Raw genomic sequence first — 17,365 nt, forward strand, 5'->3', positions numbered from 1 at the left:
TTCTCACACACGAGACACATTTCACTGACAATCTTTAGTTCTCTGGAGGGTCGAATTTATCCACTCACCTTATTCCCAAGATTTCCAAGAGAGGGGACCTCACCCTCCCTGCAGCCTCTTATTATTTATGACACTAACTGTTCCATAAAATAAATACATACATACTTTAAAGTCAATCTCAAAAGTGCACAACGGAGAAGAGCTCCTTTAACAACCATCGCATGACAGGTTTGGTTGACTGTAGGCTAAAAGGGGCTGATGGGTCCCCATCCTTTTGGTCTCTTCTTTTCTAGGCTAGACCCCCCTCACGTCTTCTGGTTGGGTGAGGGAGGGAGGCCCGGAGAGGCGGTGTTGTCGCCGTCGCCAAATCGGCAGGGCACTCCAGATGGCCCTGGTAGTTCCAGGTCACATTTAGCGACCACCTACTACATTCCAGGCCCTGCGACTATAAACGACGGGGACACTGTCCGCCCTAGGGATCCACCTGTAGTGGAGGACGACTCAGGAGCATTAGTTCAGCTGGAAACCAAACCAATAAAAAAGAAGGAAGCCTGGTGAGCCCCAGAGCAAGACGACCACGTGCCTCTCAGCCAGGACCCTGCACCCGGCAGCTCGCACGCCCCGCCCACGCGGCCAGACCCGCCCCCCGCGAGGACCTGGGCGGGGCCTATCCGCCCAGCGGCCCCGCCCCCTCAGAGTCCGGCTCCTATTGGCTGCGGGAGGCAGGGAGGAGCCAATCCCCGTAGACGTCAACGCCCGCCTCTCGGGATCACTTCCGCCGTGAGGTCAGGCTCCGCCGGCTTTCCCAGCACCCTTTGCGCCGCCGGAGGCAAGATGGAGGAGTACGCTCGGGAGCCGTGGTGAGCCTCCCCGGGCCGTGTCCGCTCCGGGCCTGCCCGCGGCCCCGCGCTGCCCTGTCCGTCCCCGAGGAGCAGGCCCGGCTCTGCCGCAGCCCCCTCCGTCCCGGGCCCCGGGCCGCGTGAGGCCGCCCCGCCCAGCTCCGGTGACCTTGCGGTGGGGGGTGAGGAGGTCCAGGGCTGGGCTGGAGGGGCCGCGGGCCTGCCCCGCCCAGGGCCCCGGCGACCTGCGGCGGGGACCGCGCTCGTCCCTCTGCCCGCCCAGTGACCTTGGGCGCTGCCTGCGCCTCCCGCTCAGTTCTGGTTGAGCAGGGGAGCTGGGTCTCCGCGGGGTGCCCCTCTCGAGGCGTCGTTTGTATGGTCAGGTGTGTCCAAAGGGCCGAGCATCCCAGATGTCAGGAACGTAGATCTCCCCAAAGGGCCTGGGCGAGCGCCTGCGGGCAGGAGCCTCGTTTCCGTGCTTAGGGTTCTCCCTTGGGGGCGGAGGGGACAAAAAATTATTTGGAAAATCGAGTAGCGTCTGTTTTCCGAAAAGCCTCGAACCGAAATTCATTCATTCGTTCAGCATCTGTCGAGGGAGGGCTCTGTGCTCGGGGCTTGGTCAGGTTCAAGGAATAAAAGCATGACTAAGTCAGGCACGTAGGTGGATATAAAGCGGTGTGATTGCTGTCGGAGAGAAAGCAGTCTCAGGTCGCCTGAGGATACGGTTTCTGGGGTCACAAGTGAAAAACCAAATCTTGGGTTAATCGCCTGTTTTACTGTGTAAGAGCAGGAACCAAAGTGTCCTCGGGTCGTGAAGGTGCCCAGGACTTCATACTCTTACCTTCCCGGCCGTGGCCTTGCTGCCTGCTTTGTGCCCTTTTTTCCCCCTGAAAAGGGTTACAGGGTCTGTATGTCAGCCCCTCCTGGCTCTCTAAAAGTGCCTTCTCCTAACGCAATTCTCCCCTTCCTGGACTGTGCCCAGATGTGCAGGACTCAGCACGCTGTCTCCAGACTGGTTATCAGCTGCTGCTGGATGTGGTATAATGACACAGATTGGCAAATTATTCAACTTGGTTGAGTTAAAGATGCTCTAAGAATAACGTCTTCACCTGCTAATTCTTTAGGTGGTCCCTCCTCTTTCTCTTAGTCGGTGTGTTCTGAAGCAATACGATCAGTTGTCCCGTTAGTTTTGTAGTCAGACTGCTTTGATCTTCTGGACTGCCCTGTTTGTTAAGAGCGTTTTCTCAAGTCATCCAAGCTCAAACTGTAAGCATCTTTTTCCTCCCTCTGCCCCCGCCCACCCCCCCAGTATGCATCCGAATTCTTTCAAAACTTGTGCCTCTCACTTCCTGTTGTCAGGATCTTACCTGGTGTCTTAATGCCTTTTACAATGGCTTCCTAATTGCTTTCCTCACCTCATGCCCCTTTAATCTGTCATATGGGCAAAATCATCCTAAGTGCTTCTTTTTACAATATGTTTTCTTTTCAAACACCCTTAGTCTGTATGGAAGGAATTTGCGGGCCTTGGACTACTAGATTTTGTATTTAAATTGGTCCTGCTAGTTACTACCTCTATGACCTTGGTCAAGTTACTTCATCTCTGTCCGAGCCTCTGTTCATCTGTGAGATGGAGAGAAGACAGGAGTACTCTTTTTCGTAAAGTTAAAAGATGAGGGATTCTATAGGAAAATAATCCAGACTTCTTGAAAACCATAGGTTTTATTTGCGTTATAATACACCTAAAACATAGTTGATACTTGATAAATGATAACTTTTAATCTTGTTACTGTTAGTTACTGGTTCTCTGTTGCCCATATTTGTCTGGCGTTCACATTCTTTTAGAGTCTGGCTTCCACCTTCCTTTTGTGTGGCCCATCACTTCTCTGCTGGAACATTTTGCCAGACTTTGTTCAGGAACTGTTTCCATCTTGCCTTAGTTTTGGACATCCTCCCTTGGAATACTCTGGCTGCTCTATGATCTGAATCCTGCTGTTCTTTACTGATTTTTTTATACTCATTAATTTCAGCTGTAACTAATTATAAGCTCAGTTAGGCTAGATCTTTTAAAGTTGCTGACCCACCACTTGGAGCCACTAATTCATTCTCCTTTGTCCTTCTTTGCTTCCTTTTAATGTTTCTATCATTTTAAAGAAATTTTCCTAATCCTTTTTAATCTCTCAAAGCACTGCTTCTCAAACTGTTAAAGTGAAACCAAGTCACCTGTGGATTGTGTGCAACGGCCGACTCTCATTCAGCAGGTCCTGGGTGGGGCCCGAGAGTCTGCATTTCTAACAAGCTCCCAGGTGTTGCTGATTGCTTTTAGGACCACAGAAGCAAGCCCTGGATACAGGCAAGGCCCCAAAGCATCTTGCTGACAACTGCAGTATCTGGTTCATGAGACAGTCATTCTGTACGAAGTGCTCATTTGTATTATACTTGAAAAGGACGTGGTCTTTTGACTCCTGGGTTTTGTGTTTCTGTTTAGCAAAGTCAGAATTACTCATTATGTCACATTCTCCAGCAGCAGCAGTGTGCTGCGTTCACACGTTTACTCGAGCAGGTGGATTGCCCATGGGTTCATTATGGCATTTGACCCTTGAGACTAGATAAAAGAAATTCTTTTGTTTATAGTGGGTTGAAAATGAATTTAACTATTCACAGAAGTTTTCATGAGCCAGATTCCTACAATAGTGGTTCTGTTTTGCTGATCAGATGACTCAGATGTCAGTGTGTCGTGTAAGTGAGGGTGCTACGTTTGGAGGCTGGGTTTACAAATTTAATTTCCAGTTCTTGGGTCCCAGAGTATCCCAGGACGTTAAATGGGTCTGGTACAGACTGCAGTTCCAGATGCCGACTGGGACTCAAGAAACCCCGGAAGAATTTCGAGCTTTTTAAAATTTTAGACATTTGTTTTCCCCTGTACCTCTTGAGTCTTCATTCTTCGGGTCTCAGCTTTGAATTTTACTGCAGCTGGAGAGCTTACCTTGATCCCTAGGAGACTGGATCAGTTGTGGATTGTAATGTAATTTCCGACATCCTTGTTTCTGCGCTTGTGCACAGTGCCTGACCTGGGACAGACGCGCTCATTGTGAAGTGAATGGATAAAGTGCTGTTCTCAGTGGGGAGTTAGAGCCAGTTTCGCTCCTTCTGCCTTAGATGACTTGGGGCTGAGTAAATACGGATATGTTCAGAACCCTTTATTTTTGTCTCTGTTTGATGAGCCACATGTTTACTGGTTGCACTGGACCCTGCTTTGGAATCTTGCCTTCTCTACTGTGTTAGCAAAGGAGGTTTGATGGCTTAGGAATGAGAAACATTCTCATCTTTCTTCCTCTGTTCTTAGCCCCTGGCGAATTGTGGATGACTGTGGTGGGGCCTTTACGATGGGCACCATAGGTGGTGGTATCTTTCAAGCAATCAAAGGCTTTCGCAATTCTCCGGTGGTAAGTGAATGAATGATCTTCTTTTATCATTGTGGAACTTATATCAACTTTTTTTGCTAACATCACTGGTAGCCCCATCAGTGGGCTGGAAATACTGCACTTGTAAAATATTTCTGGTTGCCTCTTTACAGGGAGTGAACCACAGACTGCGCGGGAGTTTGACAGCTATTAAAACCAGAGCTCCCCAGCTGGGAGGTAAGCAGTGTTTCCGTTTGTGCTCCAGACTGTCTTCCTGTGTGTTTGAAGACGAAGCTCTCTTTTTCTTCTCTCTTAGGTTATACCAATTGGTGGTTTAGTTCAGTCTAACAGCTTGTTGCAGATGAATATCTCTGTAGGTTCTTGATTTATAGTTTATTCGGGAAGTTAGCTGGAATTGTTGCATCCATTTGAAAGTCTTGTCTCTGTCCTTCAGAGGCTCAGTGGTGTTTTGTTTTGTTTTGTTTTGTTTTTTCCTCTCACCCTGAAGGTGGACAGAGTGTTGAAAGCTCGGGTCTGTGAGAGTCAGGAGTGACAGCTTCTGGGGTCCAGGGAACTGAAGAGCATGTGCTCGAGAGGGCGGGGCTTCCTGGGAGAAGCTGATTGGCTCCTCTCCGAGCTTCGCCTTTGCACATTGTGCAGAATTTGAGAAGATTCTGTTCCTTACGCTTTTATACTTGGTTATTTGGAAGCTGGGAGAAGCAAGGTGATAGAAGAGCTTGGAGGTTATATTCACTTACAAAGATATGGTCAGGTTGGCGAGGCCAGATAGAACAGGTGAGAGAGACTTCACAGTGTCATTCCTGAGAGATTGTGGGTGTTGGGAGAAAGCGTCCCCCCTTGCTTTTAGCCTGTTCTTCGGCAGAGGCAGGAGCTAGGGGCCCCACTTACCCAGCGCTCGCTTGGTGCCAGGCCTTGCCGAGTGTTCACGGCATCACTTTATCTCCTCCTCATGGCGGCACGAGGGCTAAGTACTGTTATCCCGGTTGTCCCAACAAAGACGAGGATCTGTGGTTGACATGGTCTTATGCCTCTTTCCTTTTCTTCCCTCTGTGATAATGGTACACCCGGAAAGTAAGTGGTAACTAATTTTCCTTTGTTTTAACGGCTACCGTGTTGTTCAGGAATGACGGCAGTATCAAAGTTCACACCACACCCTGAGCCCCCGTATGTGCAGAAGTCATACAGGTTTTCACAGGTTTCTTGAGAGGCTGCTTCTGGCACGTTGTGCATTTTCAGTGAATAAAAAAAAAAAATCAGGTAATTGTCACAGCCAGGGGGAGCTTAAAGGGACACAACGACTGGATGTAATGTGATGTCCTGGGGCCAAGAAAGGACATCGAACCAAAGGAAATCGGAATTAAGTGTGGACCTGAGTAAATAAACTATCACTGTTGGGCCACGCGTTGTGACCAAGGCACCATGCTAATGCAAGAGGGTAGAAATTAGGGGAGCTGGGTGTGGGGTGTGAGGAAACTCTGTACTGTTTTCACAGCTTTTCTGTGACTCTCAAACTATGCCAAAATTGAAGTTTCTTTAAAAACACGGTGAAATAGCAGAAGAGTATGTCGCAGCACGAGTCACTTGGGATCATTTGTTTCAAATCCTTGAGATTGGCCTTTTTAAGGAAACTATTGAGAAATCCTTATAGTGTCCTGAATTTTAAAAATAGTGGGATGACATTTTCAGTTTAACTCTGACCATTTTCTGGCTCTCCCAATCAAGACCCAGGGACAGGCGGCCTGGAGAGTCATAGTTGAGTCCCGCAGAGTCTTGTGCTTTCACAGGGGAAGTAAGATATGCTGTGCACATGTTCACCTCCTTGCATTTTGGAACAAGATATTCCAGGCTTGTCCGTACTTCCCTGCCCTAGCGTCAGCCACTTCTCCAAGGAGCGCTGCTTCCTTTTAGTTGAGAAGGGTATTTAGAAGCCCAGACCTGGGCACAAGTGTATCATTGCTGTTGGGGTGTGCTGGTCTCCAGGCCTTCTTTGTAATGGAGCTTGGGGGTGTGTCCTTGTACATGAACACAAACTGACTGCATCCATTTACATACACAGATTTATGTTTCTGTGTGTCTCTACATACTGAAAATCATGAGTTCACACTGATAACTCTAATCTCAGTCTGGCCGCACAGGTTCCTCCTTCTCCTCTCCCTTTTCATATGAACACCTGGTGGGCTGTGGTGCCCCGCCAGGCCCCCTTCCACCTGAACACGCTGATGGTCCGTGCCAGGCAGGCCCTCCCCGTGGACCCCTCCTCCCCCTGCTCTAGCTCCAGCTCCCCACACCAGGCCACCCTTCTGCGTGGACCCCTCCTCCCTGCTTGGACTCCACATCTCGACACTCAGTAGCTGTAGCTGACTCTGGCAGTCATTCTTGGGGGGTGGGGAGATTTCAGACCCTCTGAGGGAGATAGAGCGTCTTGTCTGAGGAATTTAGTGAGGTGATTCTAAGATCCTAGGCATCGTCTCTCTCTCCCAGGGCATAGAACTACTGAGTCAGAAGAAAGAGCTCGTTTATTTTTATGTGGCATGTGGTATCTAATATTGGACCAAAAATGAGGGGGCTTACGCTGTCCTTCAGCTGTGATATCCGCTGGGTTTGGTTGACGATGTGAGGACTGGGAAGGGGTCCTGGTGATGGTCTCGTTCAGACGTTGGTGGGACCCAGTTCACTGTCCTTATTAACACGCCCGCTGCGATGTCAGAGGACAGAGAGTAAGGGCCCAGGCTCCTTTGTGCAGTTCTTCTTTCTTTCCTCTTAGTAAATGTAGCAGCTCTTTTCATACGGTGCAAGTCAGGTGCATTCCTTTTAGAGGACTTGTTTGAAAATGAAAGCACAGAGAAATGAAATCATCTGTTATGTCACCTGGGGATGCTGACAGTTAAACTCTTGATGTTGTCTTTCTAGATTTTGTGTGTACTTGTACATGTATATGTGTGCGTGTTTGTTTTCTGTTTTAAATTGTTACTGTGTTTAGCAAGAGTTTATTTTTAAGTGCAAAATAATCTGATTTAGGGTTGTTTTTAGTTTCATGCTTGAGGAGCAAATGATAGAAAGGAGAGTGAAAAGGTAATTTCTGTTGCTGGGTGTTCCCTGGTGCTAATGTTTGCGTCATTGATTTGCCACTTAGCATGTATTGGCTTCTACCTGTAATACATCCAGAATAGCTGGATTCTTTTGGATTCCCTTTAGTGATTTTCATAGAGTAGATACTCGGTGACAGTGAAGAAAAGGAAAACTAAGGTAAGGTGGAGCTAGAAAAGGAAAGGAGGCTGAAGGAGGAGCAGGAGGTTGGGCTTGTCTGTGGCTTGTTCAGCAGAGACACATTGTTCTGCAAGGGCCTTGAATGTGTCTAGCCTGACCTCCCAGGCCTGGCTCGGTTCTGCTAGGCTCTGGTCCTCACTGATTTCCCCACTGGTATCACACAGCCCGAGCTTTATTAAAAAGACGAGCACTCTGACTTGTTCGGTGCTCATTCAGACATGTGCTTGCATGTGTGTGTTTGAAGTGTGAGAGTTTTAAGAACATTGTGAGTGTTGCTGTTTAAACTTATGTTTGTAACATTTTAAATGTAAGATAAAAATAAATTTGTATTGTTTTGTTTTTAACTTCAATAGGTAGCTTTGCAGTTTGGGGAGGTCTGTTTTCCATGATCGACTGCAGTATGGTTCAGGTCAGAGGGAAGGAGGACCCCTGGAACTCCATCACAAGTGGTGCCTTAACAGGAGCCATCCTGGCCGCGAGAAGTAAGTGATTGCTACAGACGCCCCAGGAGAAGCAAGACTTTCTGGGAAGCCTCATCTGTCTTAATTTAGTGACATCTGTAATATCTAAAACCGAGAATTGCTTAATTTGGTTTAACATGAATATATATGGTGATTTGGGGGGAAAGTAAGGGATCTGTTTAGTTGGAATGTTTGAGAATGCGAGAGCAAGGGTCTGACCAACACGCACAGTGGTTAAGAGCAGCTCGAGTTCCAGTGCTGCCATTTACTAGCCGTGTGACTGGGCGATTCACCAAACTCTTTGTGCCATATTTTCCTCATCAGTACTCGAGTTAATCATCGTACCTGCCACATAGCAGTGTTATGAATAAAGAGCTTGGAACCATCTTCTAGATCTCTGGGACAGGGAGCAACCCAGAATTCCTTTGGGCTTAGCAGTTTAGGCCAGGGATTGGCAAACTTTTTCTAAAGGGCCAGATAGTAAATATTTTAGGGTTTGTGGGTCCTGAGGTCTTTGTCGCAACTCCTCAGCTCTGCTGTCACAGCGTGGAAGCGGCCACAGGTAGTACGTCAGTGAATGAGCACGGCTGTTCCAGTAGAGCTTTATTCACGTGAACGGGCAGTGAGCTGAAGTTTGCCGGTGGCCATGGTTCGTTGACCCCTGGTCTTGGCCAGTGGGAAAGAGGGTTTGGGAATGGGGGTAACATGTAGCCATATGGACAGCTCTTGCCGTTATGGGGTCTGACATTAAACTGGATTTCTAGTAGAGTCATCTCGCTGTTACTGTGTTTTCAGATGGACCAGTGGCCATGGTCGGGTCAGCCGCAGTGGGTGGCATTCTCCTAGCTTTAATTGAAGGAGCTGGTATCTTGTTGACAAGATTTGCCTCTGCACAGTTTCCCAATGGTGAGTCTTCTTTCTGCCTAATACCATAGCTCTGACATTTTGGAATGGTTTCCTGATGTTTAAAGAAAACATAGTTTGTCTGCTAAGATGTGGTAGTTTGTGATTTCTGCATTGTGTATTAATATGCTGTGGTTCATGAGGGTTACAATAGGCTCTGGTTCTGTTTGAAAAGGTGGATGTGGGTAGTTACTGTATTTAATTAACCACAGGAACCCAAATGCTTTGGTTAGGTCACTTGCTGTTGCTCTTTCCTTAGAGCTGTCAGGCTTTGTCAGTGCTCGTTTACTCATGCTGAGAAATTGCTGGCATTTTAGAGGTGCTTGAAGCACGGTCCTTGCAGATGTGTAACATTAATGGCAGTCACCCCACGGCTTCATGTTGCTTGTGGACGTGCCAGGCGCTGTCCTGGGTGCTGGGGATAAAGTGGTGAGCAAGGACTTCCATTCTGGTGGGGAGACAGACGGACCCATTCACAGATACACGGGTTTACTTGATTGTGGTGCTGGCTTTGAAGAGAGTGAGACAGAGTGGTGGGAAGTGACTCCTGTTGGAGAGGGTCACTTTAGCACTTGTGGGGAAAGTTTGTTCGAGAAGTTGGTAGTATAATTTGTTGCTAATTGTTCCTTTGTCCAGTATAGAGGGGAAAAGTTAACCTGTGGGCTAAGTGATCATCACGTTGTCATGCCATATCTGCTCAGCCAATTTCCTAGACCTATAGAAAACGTCAGTTGTCTAAATGAGGCTATCCCTTGACGTCGGAAGGAAGCAGAAAGATAGCGTGAGGATTACAGTAGAGAAACCTGGCCTGGCGTTTGAGGAAGGAAGTGCCCAGAATAGTGAGGCATGTTGGGAATTGTTTTTGGAGCTTGGAAAAGATTGAGCATAGAGTTAGGAATAGATCGTAGCTCCCGTTTGGTTTGATTTCCCCGAGGCACCTCGAGAGAGCAGGTGTCTCTGACGTCTTCAAACGCACTGCTCATTCGAGGCCCAGGGGGGCCCCGGATGACCTCCTGGACCTGCCCGCCTCGTGCCTCTGATTTTCAGTCATTACTTCTGAGATAACACTCTGTCGTGATGGTCACTTTCTAATTTTGCTTTTTAGTTTGTCTTTGCCACTTATAATCAGAAAAGTTCCATATTTTCAGAAATTCAGAAATTGATGTAACAAAAATTTAGTTACATTGTCTAATGGAAGTTAGCCTTGCTTGTTTTGCTGCAAGCTTTTTTCCTCAGAGGTAATCTCCAAAGGAAGGTCATTTTATTTTAGAGGGGAGATGTGTTTCTGAAAATCTGTGTAGGGGGGAAATCTTTGAAAAGTTAATCATGTCTTTCCAATTAATATACATGAAAAAGATCTTAAAACAGTGAAAAACTGAGATAAAACTGTATCTAAATGGTAACAGTGGTTATCTTTGGTTTATCTTTTTCATCCAGTATTTTCTCAAGTTTTCTATAATGAACAGATAATGCTTTTATAGTGAAAAAAATAATGGCATTGGATTAAGGCATTGGAAAGCTTCAGGGAATATTATCACTGCCCTCTTTCTCTCCTTTCCAGGTATTTTCAGGCTGCTTGTTTCCCTGAAGAAGGGAGGAGTGATTATTCCCATAAAAGTCTTTTACTAAAGAGCCGCATTTTTCTGAGTTCACAGGCCCTATCACCCTTTGAAAACTAAACATTACAAGACCTTGTTCTGCGGCAAACTAAGGGGTGTCTTCCCGTTCATGGCTCATTCCCTACTTAATTGGTTGTATAATGGATTAAAACATGACTAAGGTACTTAAACTTTGTGAAAATAATCTTAAATAGCTACTGAAAAATATGTCAAGAGGTGGGAGAGATTCTTCCAGCCTTGATTTGGTTGCTTGTTACAGCAGTTGCTTTAGAAGCTTGAGTATTGCTTCTTGCCGTAATTAGTCCATCTGCCTCCCTGGCACAGCGTCTGAGAGCTGTTCCTCCTGAAGCACAAGGGAGCCAGTCTGTCGTCTGTTCTCTGCTCTTGAAGGTGCTCTCAGGGGAATTAGGCAGACCTACAAAGAAATTCGGATCACAGCTCAGTGCAGCACATTATTTTTCGTGAGTTGGTTGATTTACTCTAATTATGTCATGTGCCTGTGGTTTTCACACTTCCTTTCTTTCTCATCCCAGGTCCTCAGTTTGCTGAAGACCCCTCCCAGTTGCCTGCCGCCCAGTTACCGTCCTCACCTTTTGGAGACTACCGACAATATCAATAGGACTTCCTTCCCAGGATTTCTTCAACAGAATGAGCTGCAGTTCAAGCAAGGATCTCAGAAGATCGACTTACAGTCTGTTTTTAAAACCATAGGTGGGACAGCTGTGGCCCAGCAGGCTGTGAAGAGACATTTAGCACATTTTTCTATATAAAGGAACATGGAAGGGGGTGTTAAGAGATAATACATTTATTTATTCACACTTGGATTGCATTTGTGAGCAAAGTAAATGTCTCCTATCTTTAAAAGGAAATATAGTAAGTGCTTAAGAGGTGAAGGACCGTAGGGCAGACAACAGGGAAACATGCCCGTCATTCCTTGGGGACTTCTCTGCCTGGATTTGCGCGTTCTGTTACACAATAAAAACTCCCGGAACTTGCTCTTTCATTTAAGATAAGTTGTAGAGTTCTACTTTTCATCCTCACACACTTCAAATAATGCCCAGTGCTTTGAAAATGGCATGTTTTGTAGTTAGACTCTCATCTCACTCGAAGTAGATCATGTACGAGAAGATCGGTGCCGAGTCCACGTGGATCCTTCCACATGCGTTCCTTCTGGATTGACAGCTAGGGTGGAGCACGCACCCTTCACTTTGAAAGTAAAATGTCCCATGTCTTGGTGTTAATGATGTCAGATACAAAACTCTGTACCTTTGAGGCTGCTGTGTCTTGACTCTTGACTGACAGAGCCTTCAGCAGACACGACTTCCTTCCAGGAGACCCACTTCTGCATGAGCAGAATTCACAGAGGGAGAGGGCGCGCTGGAGGTCTGATGTTTATTGGGTGCTTGAAATAAAACGTATGCTGTTTTAATGTGTTCCCAGTGCCCTGGAGCTGATCATCATAGAGGTGTATTTGGGGTCTGGCTGGGCCTGGAGAATGGATTAGCTTTTCACAGTAGGCCACTTTACTTACTGATTGTGCTGGAAATGACATGAGACCTTCCAGAAGGCATGATTTTGTTAATCCCCATTTGCCTACGTCTGTGTGAAATGGAATACAATCTGTGTGAGTATGGTGAGCGCACATTTATCTTTCGGCCCAATGCCATATGTGTAGTAAACATTGAATTACTCACTGTGGTTTGATTTTGTGTGTGTGGTAAAATAGGCATAAAATAATGCTTATCAGTTTAACCATTTGTAAGTGTACAATTCACTGGCATTTAAACGTGGTCACAATGTTATGTAACCATCACCGTTGTGTATTTCCAAGCTTTTTCATCCTCACTGACATAAACTCGGTCCCTGTTGAACAGTGACTTCCCAGGTCCCTTCCCCTCGGCCCCTGGTAATCACAGTTCTGCTTTCTGTCTCTGAATTTGCCTCTTAGGTACCTCGTGTAAGTGGAGTCATACCATATTTGTCCTCCTTTCTGATTTCCTTTAGCACGATGTTTTAAGGTCCATCCATTCCTTTCGATGGCTGGTTAATATTCTGTATAGTATCTAGCTCATTCTGTTTATCCGTTTATCTGTTGGGGGACACTTGGGTGGTTCCCACACTTGCCTATTGTGAAGAAGCTGCTGAGAACGTGGGTGTACAGGGATCTGGTCAGCCCCCAGCTTTCAGTTCTCCTGGATCTGTAGCTAGGAGTGGGTTTCCCGGGGCATACGGCTGTGTTTCACTTTTCGAGGAACCACCAGACTCTCCACATCGGCTGCTCCATTTTATATTGCCACCAGCAATGCACCAGGGTTCCAATTTTTCCACATCCTTGCCAACACTAATTTTTCTTTTTTAAAAAATTATAGCCATCCTAGTATGAGTGGAGTGGTATCTATTGTGGTTTTGATGTACATTCTGGTGACTGATGACACTGCTTGTTGGCCGTTTGTGTGTCTTTGGAGATCTGTTTTTAAGTCTATAGCTCTTTAACTTTCAGTCGTAAATACAAGGAGCTGTCTGTCAGAAGAGCATTTGGAAGCTGAGAACGTGTTGAACTGCAGAGAAAATGCCTTCCATTTCTTAAGGTCTCCTCGATTCCTTCTCTCAAGTGGTCTCTCGGTTTGGGAAGTAAGTTCCTTTTCCAAATTCTGATTCTTTGATGGTTGTGTATGCGTGATGCTGGTGTGTTTTTGCCATTTTATTCATTAACTCTGGTGTCTTCAGCTCAGCATATCCGAAGCAGTCCTTGGGATACAGATGAATTTTCTGGAATTAGGGATGGGGTGGAAAAGAGGAAGGTTGAAAAAGATGGAAAACCTGTTCTTTTTGGAGAACTTTTAAGTTTTATTCCTCCATGTGCGGGACGCTAGATGAGATAAAAGGCTTTCCAGTGTGTTCCCAGGCTTCTGCCTCCTCAGTTGATACCTCCTGGCTCTTTATCCTGCAGTTGGGGGGGGCTCTCTCCCCTTAGGAGAGGCTTTCCCCTTAGTGCTAGAGCTTGGCATGAAGGCCTGGTTCAGACTTTACCCGATGGGTCCAGTCTGGAGACGGGAGCCAGAGGAAGAGAGGGAAGGTGCGGGGAGGGAGAAACCTTATCTTTAAGTTGCTCCTTGAAACCCGGAGTCCCATCTGTGTCCCTGGCACAGGTGTTCTGTGACCCCAAGAGCCTTTGCGGTGCCCTTTCCTCTGCCTGCTCCCCTTGGTTTTGCTGGCTCGGTCACAGTCTTCGAGGATCGCCTCAGCGGCCTTCTCTGGGTGCTTAGGGGGCCAATCCCTTTGCCTGCTGTCTTACCCGCATAGGAGGAAGAGCTTGTGAGGTTGGTTTTGTTTTTTTGTCCCTTCTTCCCTTTTTCCCCAGTGGTGAACGCCACCTGGATTCTAATACAGGTATTAACTTTTTTAAAGTTTAGCAAATTGTAGACAATCAAGTGGTTTTAGATTCTAATAAGTATCTTCTTAAAGTACTGATTTGAAATGTTTAATAAATATTCTAAAACTAATTTTGGTCTACTACAGTAGAGCCCAGAATAAAAGGTAAAATAATCAAAATAAATGAAAGGAGCAAGAAGCAGAGAGGAACATGTTCCCAGGCCTCCCCTGGAACAGTGGAGTCAGTTCCTCGGTTTGAAGGCTGTAATGCCCACGGGAAAGATCGCATCTGCTGTGCTCCTCAGTAGCTGACATTGTGTGTGAAACTGGCATGTGATGGTGAATTTCTGTGTCAGGGTTTGGAAGACGTGGGGACAGCTGCATCTGCTACTGGAAGTACATCTGTTTCATGTGTGAAATGTCTGCGGGTGTAAAAACGTGGTCAGAGCTCCACCCTGTGGTGTGTTTTAATTAAAACTCAGGCTAAATTCTGTTCAGTCGGCTGCATCGTGGGTCAGCAAGCTACCCGAAGGCTGTTTTTGTACGTAACTTATTGGAACAGCCACACCCATTGATCTATGTATCGTCTGTGGCTGCTTTCTTGCTACGATGGCAGAATTGAGTAATTGTGACAAAGACTATGGCCTACAACCGACACAGGAGCGGGACTGAATCCCACTAGATGCTGAAATTGAGTTAGCACAGGAGCCACATTTTCTAAGAGGTGCTCAATAATATTGAGTGAATGAATAAGTTACAGGCAGACATCTCTATAAAGTCTGAAGCTTTTCACAGAAAGGTGTTATGAGATATTTCATGCATATAAATGTGATTTACAAAATAAATGTCCACATACCATCCCCAGAGCACAAGAAATAAACATGGCTCATGCTTGAAGCCGCTGGTGATACCGCTCCCTGATTTCATCAGCTGCCTCCCCACGAGAATTAACTGTTAGCCTGAATCTGGTGCTTACCCTTCCAGTGTATTTCTTTGTATTTGTAATTCATCGTTTTAGCTGGAGATAATTTTAGCTTTAAAGGAAAATTGCAAAAATAGGGAGTTCCATCATAGCTTTCACCTGGCTCCCCCTTATGTTGACGTCTTCCATGACCAGAAAACAGTTATCAAAACTAAGACATTCACATGGCTCACATCAACCAAACTACAGGCTATTTGGCTCTCACGAGTTTTTCCCATGCATAATGTCCTTTTCCTGTTTCAGGACCTAGTACACGATCCCAAGTTGCGTTGGTTGTCATGTCTCGTGAGTCCCCTTCAGCCTGTGACGGTTTCTCAGTCCTCCCCTGTCGCTTTGCTGCTTTTGAAGGGTTTTGAAGAAGCCCTCAGTTTGGGTTTGATGTTTTCTCATACAGTCGTTCGTTGTTGGGAAGGACGACGCAGAGAGGCACCCTCAGTACGTCACATTGGGGTGGACGGCGTCTGTGTGACTGCTGGCATCAACCCTGGTCACTCGACTACGGCGGGGTCTCCTGCTCTCCCCACTGTGAAATGCCTGCTGTTCCGTTTGTAACTTAGAGCTGCCTGGGAGGAAAGACCGAAACTGTGCAGATGGCATGTTTTTGCTTACGCTTTGCCCACTGCCTGGTGTTCCAATGGTCATCTTCTGTTTTTCTCATCCTTCCACGTAATATAATTGGAATTCCGCTGTAAGGAAGAGTTGTCACTTCTCATTTATTTGCCTCTTTATTCAGTTACTCGTTTGTATTGGCATGGACTCCTGGGTGTTTATGTTGTTTGGGGTGTGATCCAACACTGTGTTCTTTATTTGCTCGAGCTGTTCTAACTTCGGCCATTGGACTCTTTCAGGTTGGATCTGTGCCCTTTCAACGTTGCTGTTTGTTTCTGCTTTTGGTTTTTTAGCGCTTCATGACTTCCTGGCACCACAATGTCCAGGCTCACCTGCTCTTCCTGTTCAAGCCCTGAAATCCGCCTCTTCTCCAAGGAGCGCTTGCTCCTTCTATTGGAGGAGGGTGTTAGAAACCAAAAGCTGGCTGTGAGGTATGCTCGTTGCTACTGGGTGTCGCTGCGGCCAGTCCCTCGGTGCAGTGGGTCAAACTGGGAAGTGTATGGAATGTGCTAAGCCATGTGCCTACACTTCGGTATTCGTGTATCTGTCCATATGTATCCAAAACAGAATCCGCGAGTCCCTCCAGCTCCAGGCCAGTACCCCAGGAGGCCTTCCAGCCATCTCTCCTTCCTTGTTTGTAACGGCAGGACACCTGATCCTCATTACCTACAATAATTTACTGATTTGTTCAATCCTATGTTTAAGGTAACTTGAGAATTGCTAAACAGTAGCTCTGTGAGAAACAAATTTGCCAACCAGAGTAGCATTTGTACACAATTCTTTTTAGTTTTTCCTTATCTACTCAGAACACTTCCCCCAGCTGTTTGGGTCCCTCCTTTCTTCCCCACCTGCTTCAGTGCGGTCACGTGATGCGCTTGCTGCAGGGTGCACTCCGTCTTTCTCTCCACATCCTGGTTGACTGATAACTACGTACATTCAGTAAAAGTCACTCTTCGTGGCCCGCAGTTCTGTGGATCTTGACATGTGTAGAGGCAGTATCCACTACCACGGTGTGACACAGAACAGTTCCACACCCCCGGTTCTGCTCATGCTGCCCCTTTATAGTCAACCCCTCCATTCCTCCAGCCCATGGCCACTACTGACATGTTTTCTGTCTGTATGGTTTTATCTTCTCAGGAGTGTTATACATACAATATGTAGTCTTAGGTCTGGTTTTTTTCATTTAGCAAAGTGCATTTAAGATTCATCCACGGGGGCTGGCCTGTGGCCGAGTGGTTAAGTTTGCATACTCTGCTTTGGTGGCCTGGGGTTCACCAGTTCAGATCCTGGGTGCAGACCTACACACTGCTCATCAAACCATGCTGTGGCGGCATCCCACATAGAAGAACTAGAATGACTTACAACTAGGATATACAACTATCTACTGGGCTTTGGGGAGGAAAAAAAAAAAAGGAAGATTGGCAACAGATGTTAGCTAAGGGCCAATCTTCCTCACCAAAAAAAAAAAAAAAATCATGATGTGGTGTGAATCAACAGTTTATTCCTTTTCGTTGCTGAGTAGTATTCCATTGTACAGATGTACCATTGTTCCTTCATTCACCAGCTGAAGGACATTGGGGTTGTTTCCAAGTTTTGGCAATTACAAATAAAACTATAAGCATTCACTTACTGACTTTTGTGTGTACATGTTTTCATTTCTCTTGGGTGAATACCTAAGATTTCTGGGTCATAAAGTATATTTAATTTTGTAAGACACTGCCAAAATGTTTTCCAAACTGACTGCCGTTTTGCACTCCCACCAGCAGTGTATGAGAGTTCTGGCTGCTCTGCATCCCTTCCAGCACTTGGTAGGACCAATTTTTGTTCTTGTCTTTTAATTTTAGCAATTCTAATAAGGGCATAGTTATGTCTCATTGTGGTTTTAATTTAC

The 17,365-nt window shown here is 46.3% G+C and overlaps 1 protein-coding gene across 6 annotated transcripts; it reads left to right on the plus strand.

Moving 5' to 3' along the window:
• Nucleotides 1–753: 753 nt before the first annotated feature.
• On the plus strand, nucleotides 754–17,107 carry TIMM17A (translocase of inner mitochondrial membrane 17A). Of its 6 annotated transcripts, none has more exons than XR_011434072.1 (8): nucleotides 754–860; nucleotides 4,183–4,282; nucleotides 4,414–4,477; nucleotides 7,882–8,010; nucleotides 8,785–8,895; nucleotides 11,045–12,144; nucleotides 13,012–13,142; nucleotides 15,260–17,107. XR_011434072.1 is itself a non-coding variant. In NM_001309300.1 (6 exon segments), coding segments are annotated over 6 exon segments (516 nt in total). In that variant the 5' UTR covers nucleotides 824–834; the 3' UTR covers nucleotides 11,131–11,846.
• The last annotated feature ends 258 nt before the right edge of the window (nucleotides 17,108–17,365 follow it).

Source organism: Equus caballus, chromosome 30, assembly GCF_041296265.1.
Source record: "Equus caballus isolate H_3958 breed thoroughbred chromosome 30, TB-T2T, whole genome shotgun sequence".
Lineage (NCBI taxonomy): Eukaryota > Metazoa > Chordata > Mammalia > Perissodactyla > Equidae > Equus > Equus caballus.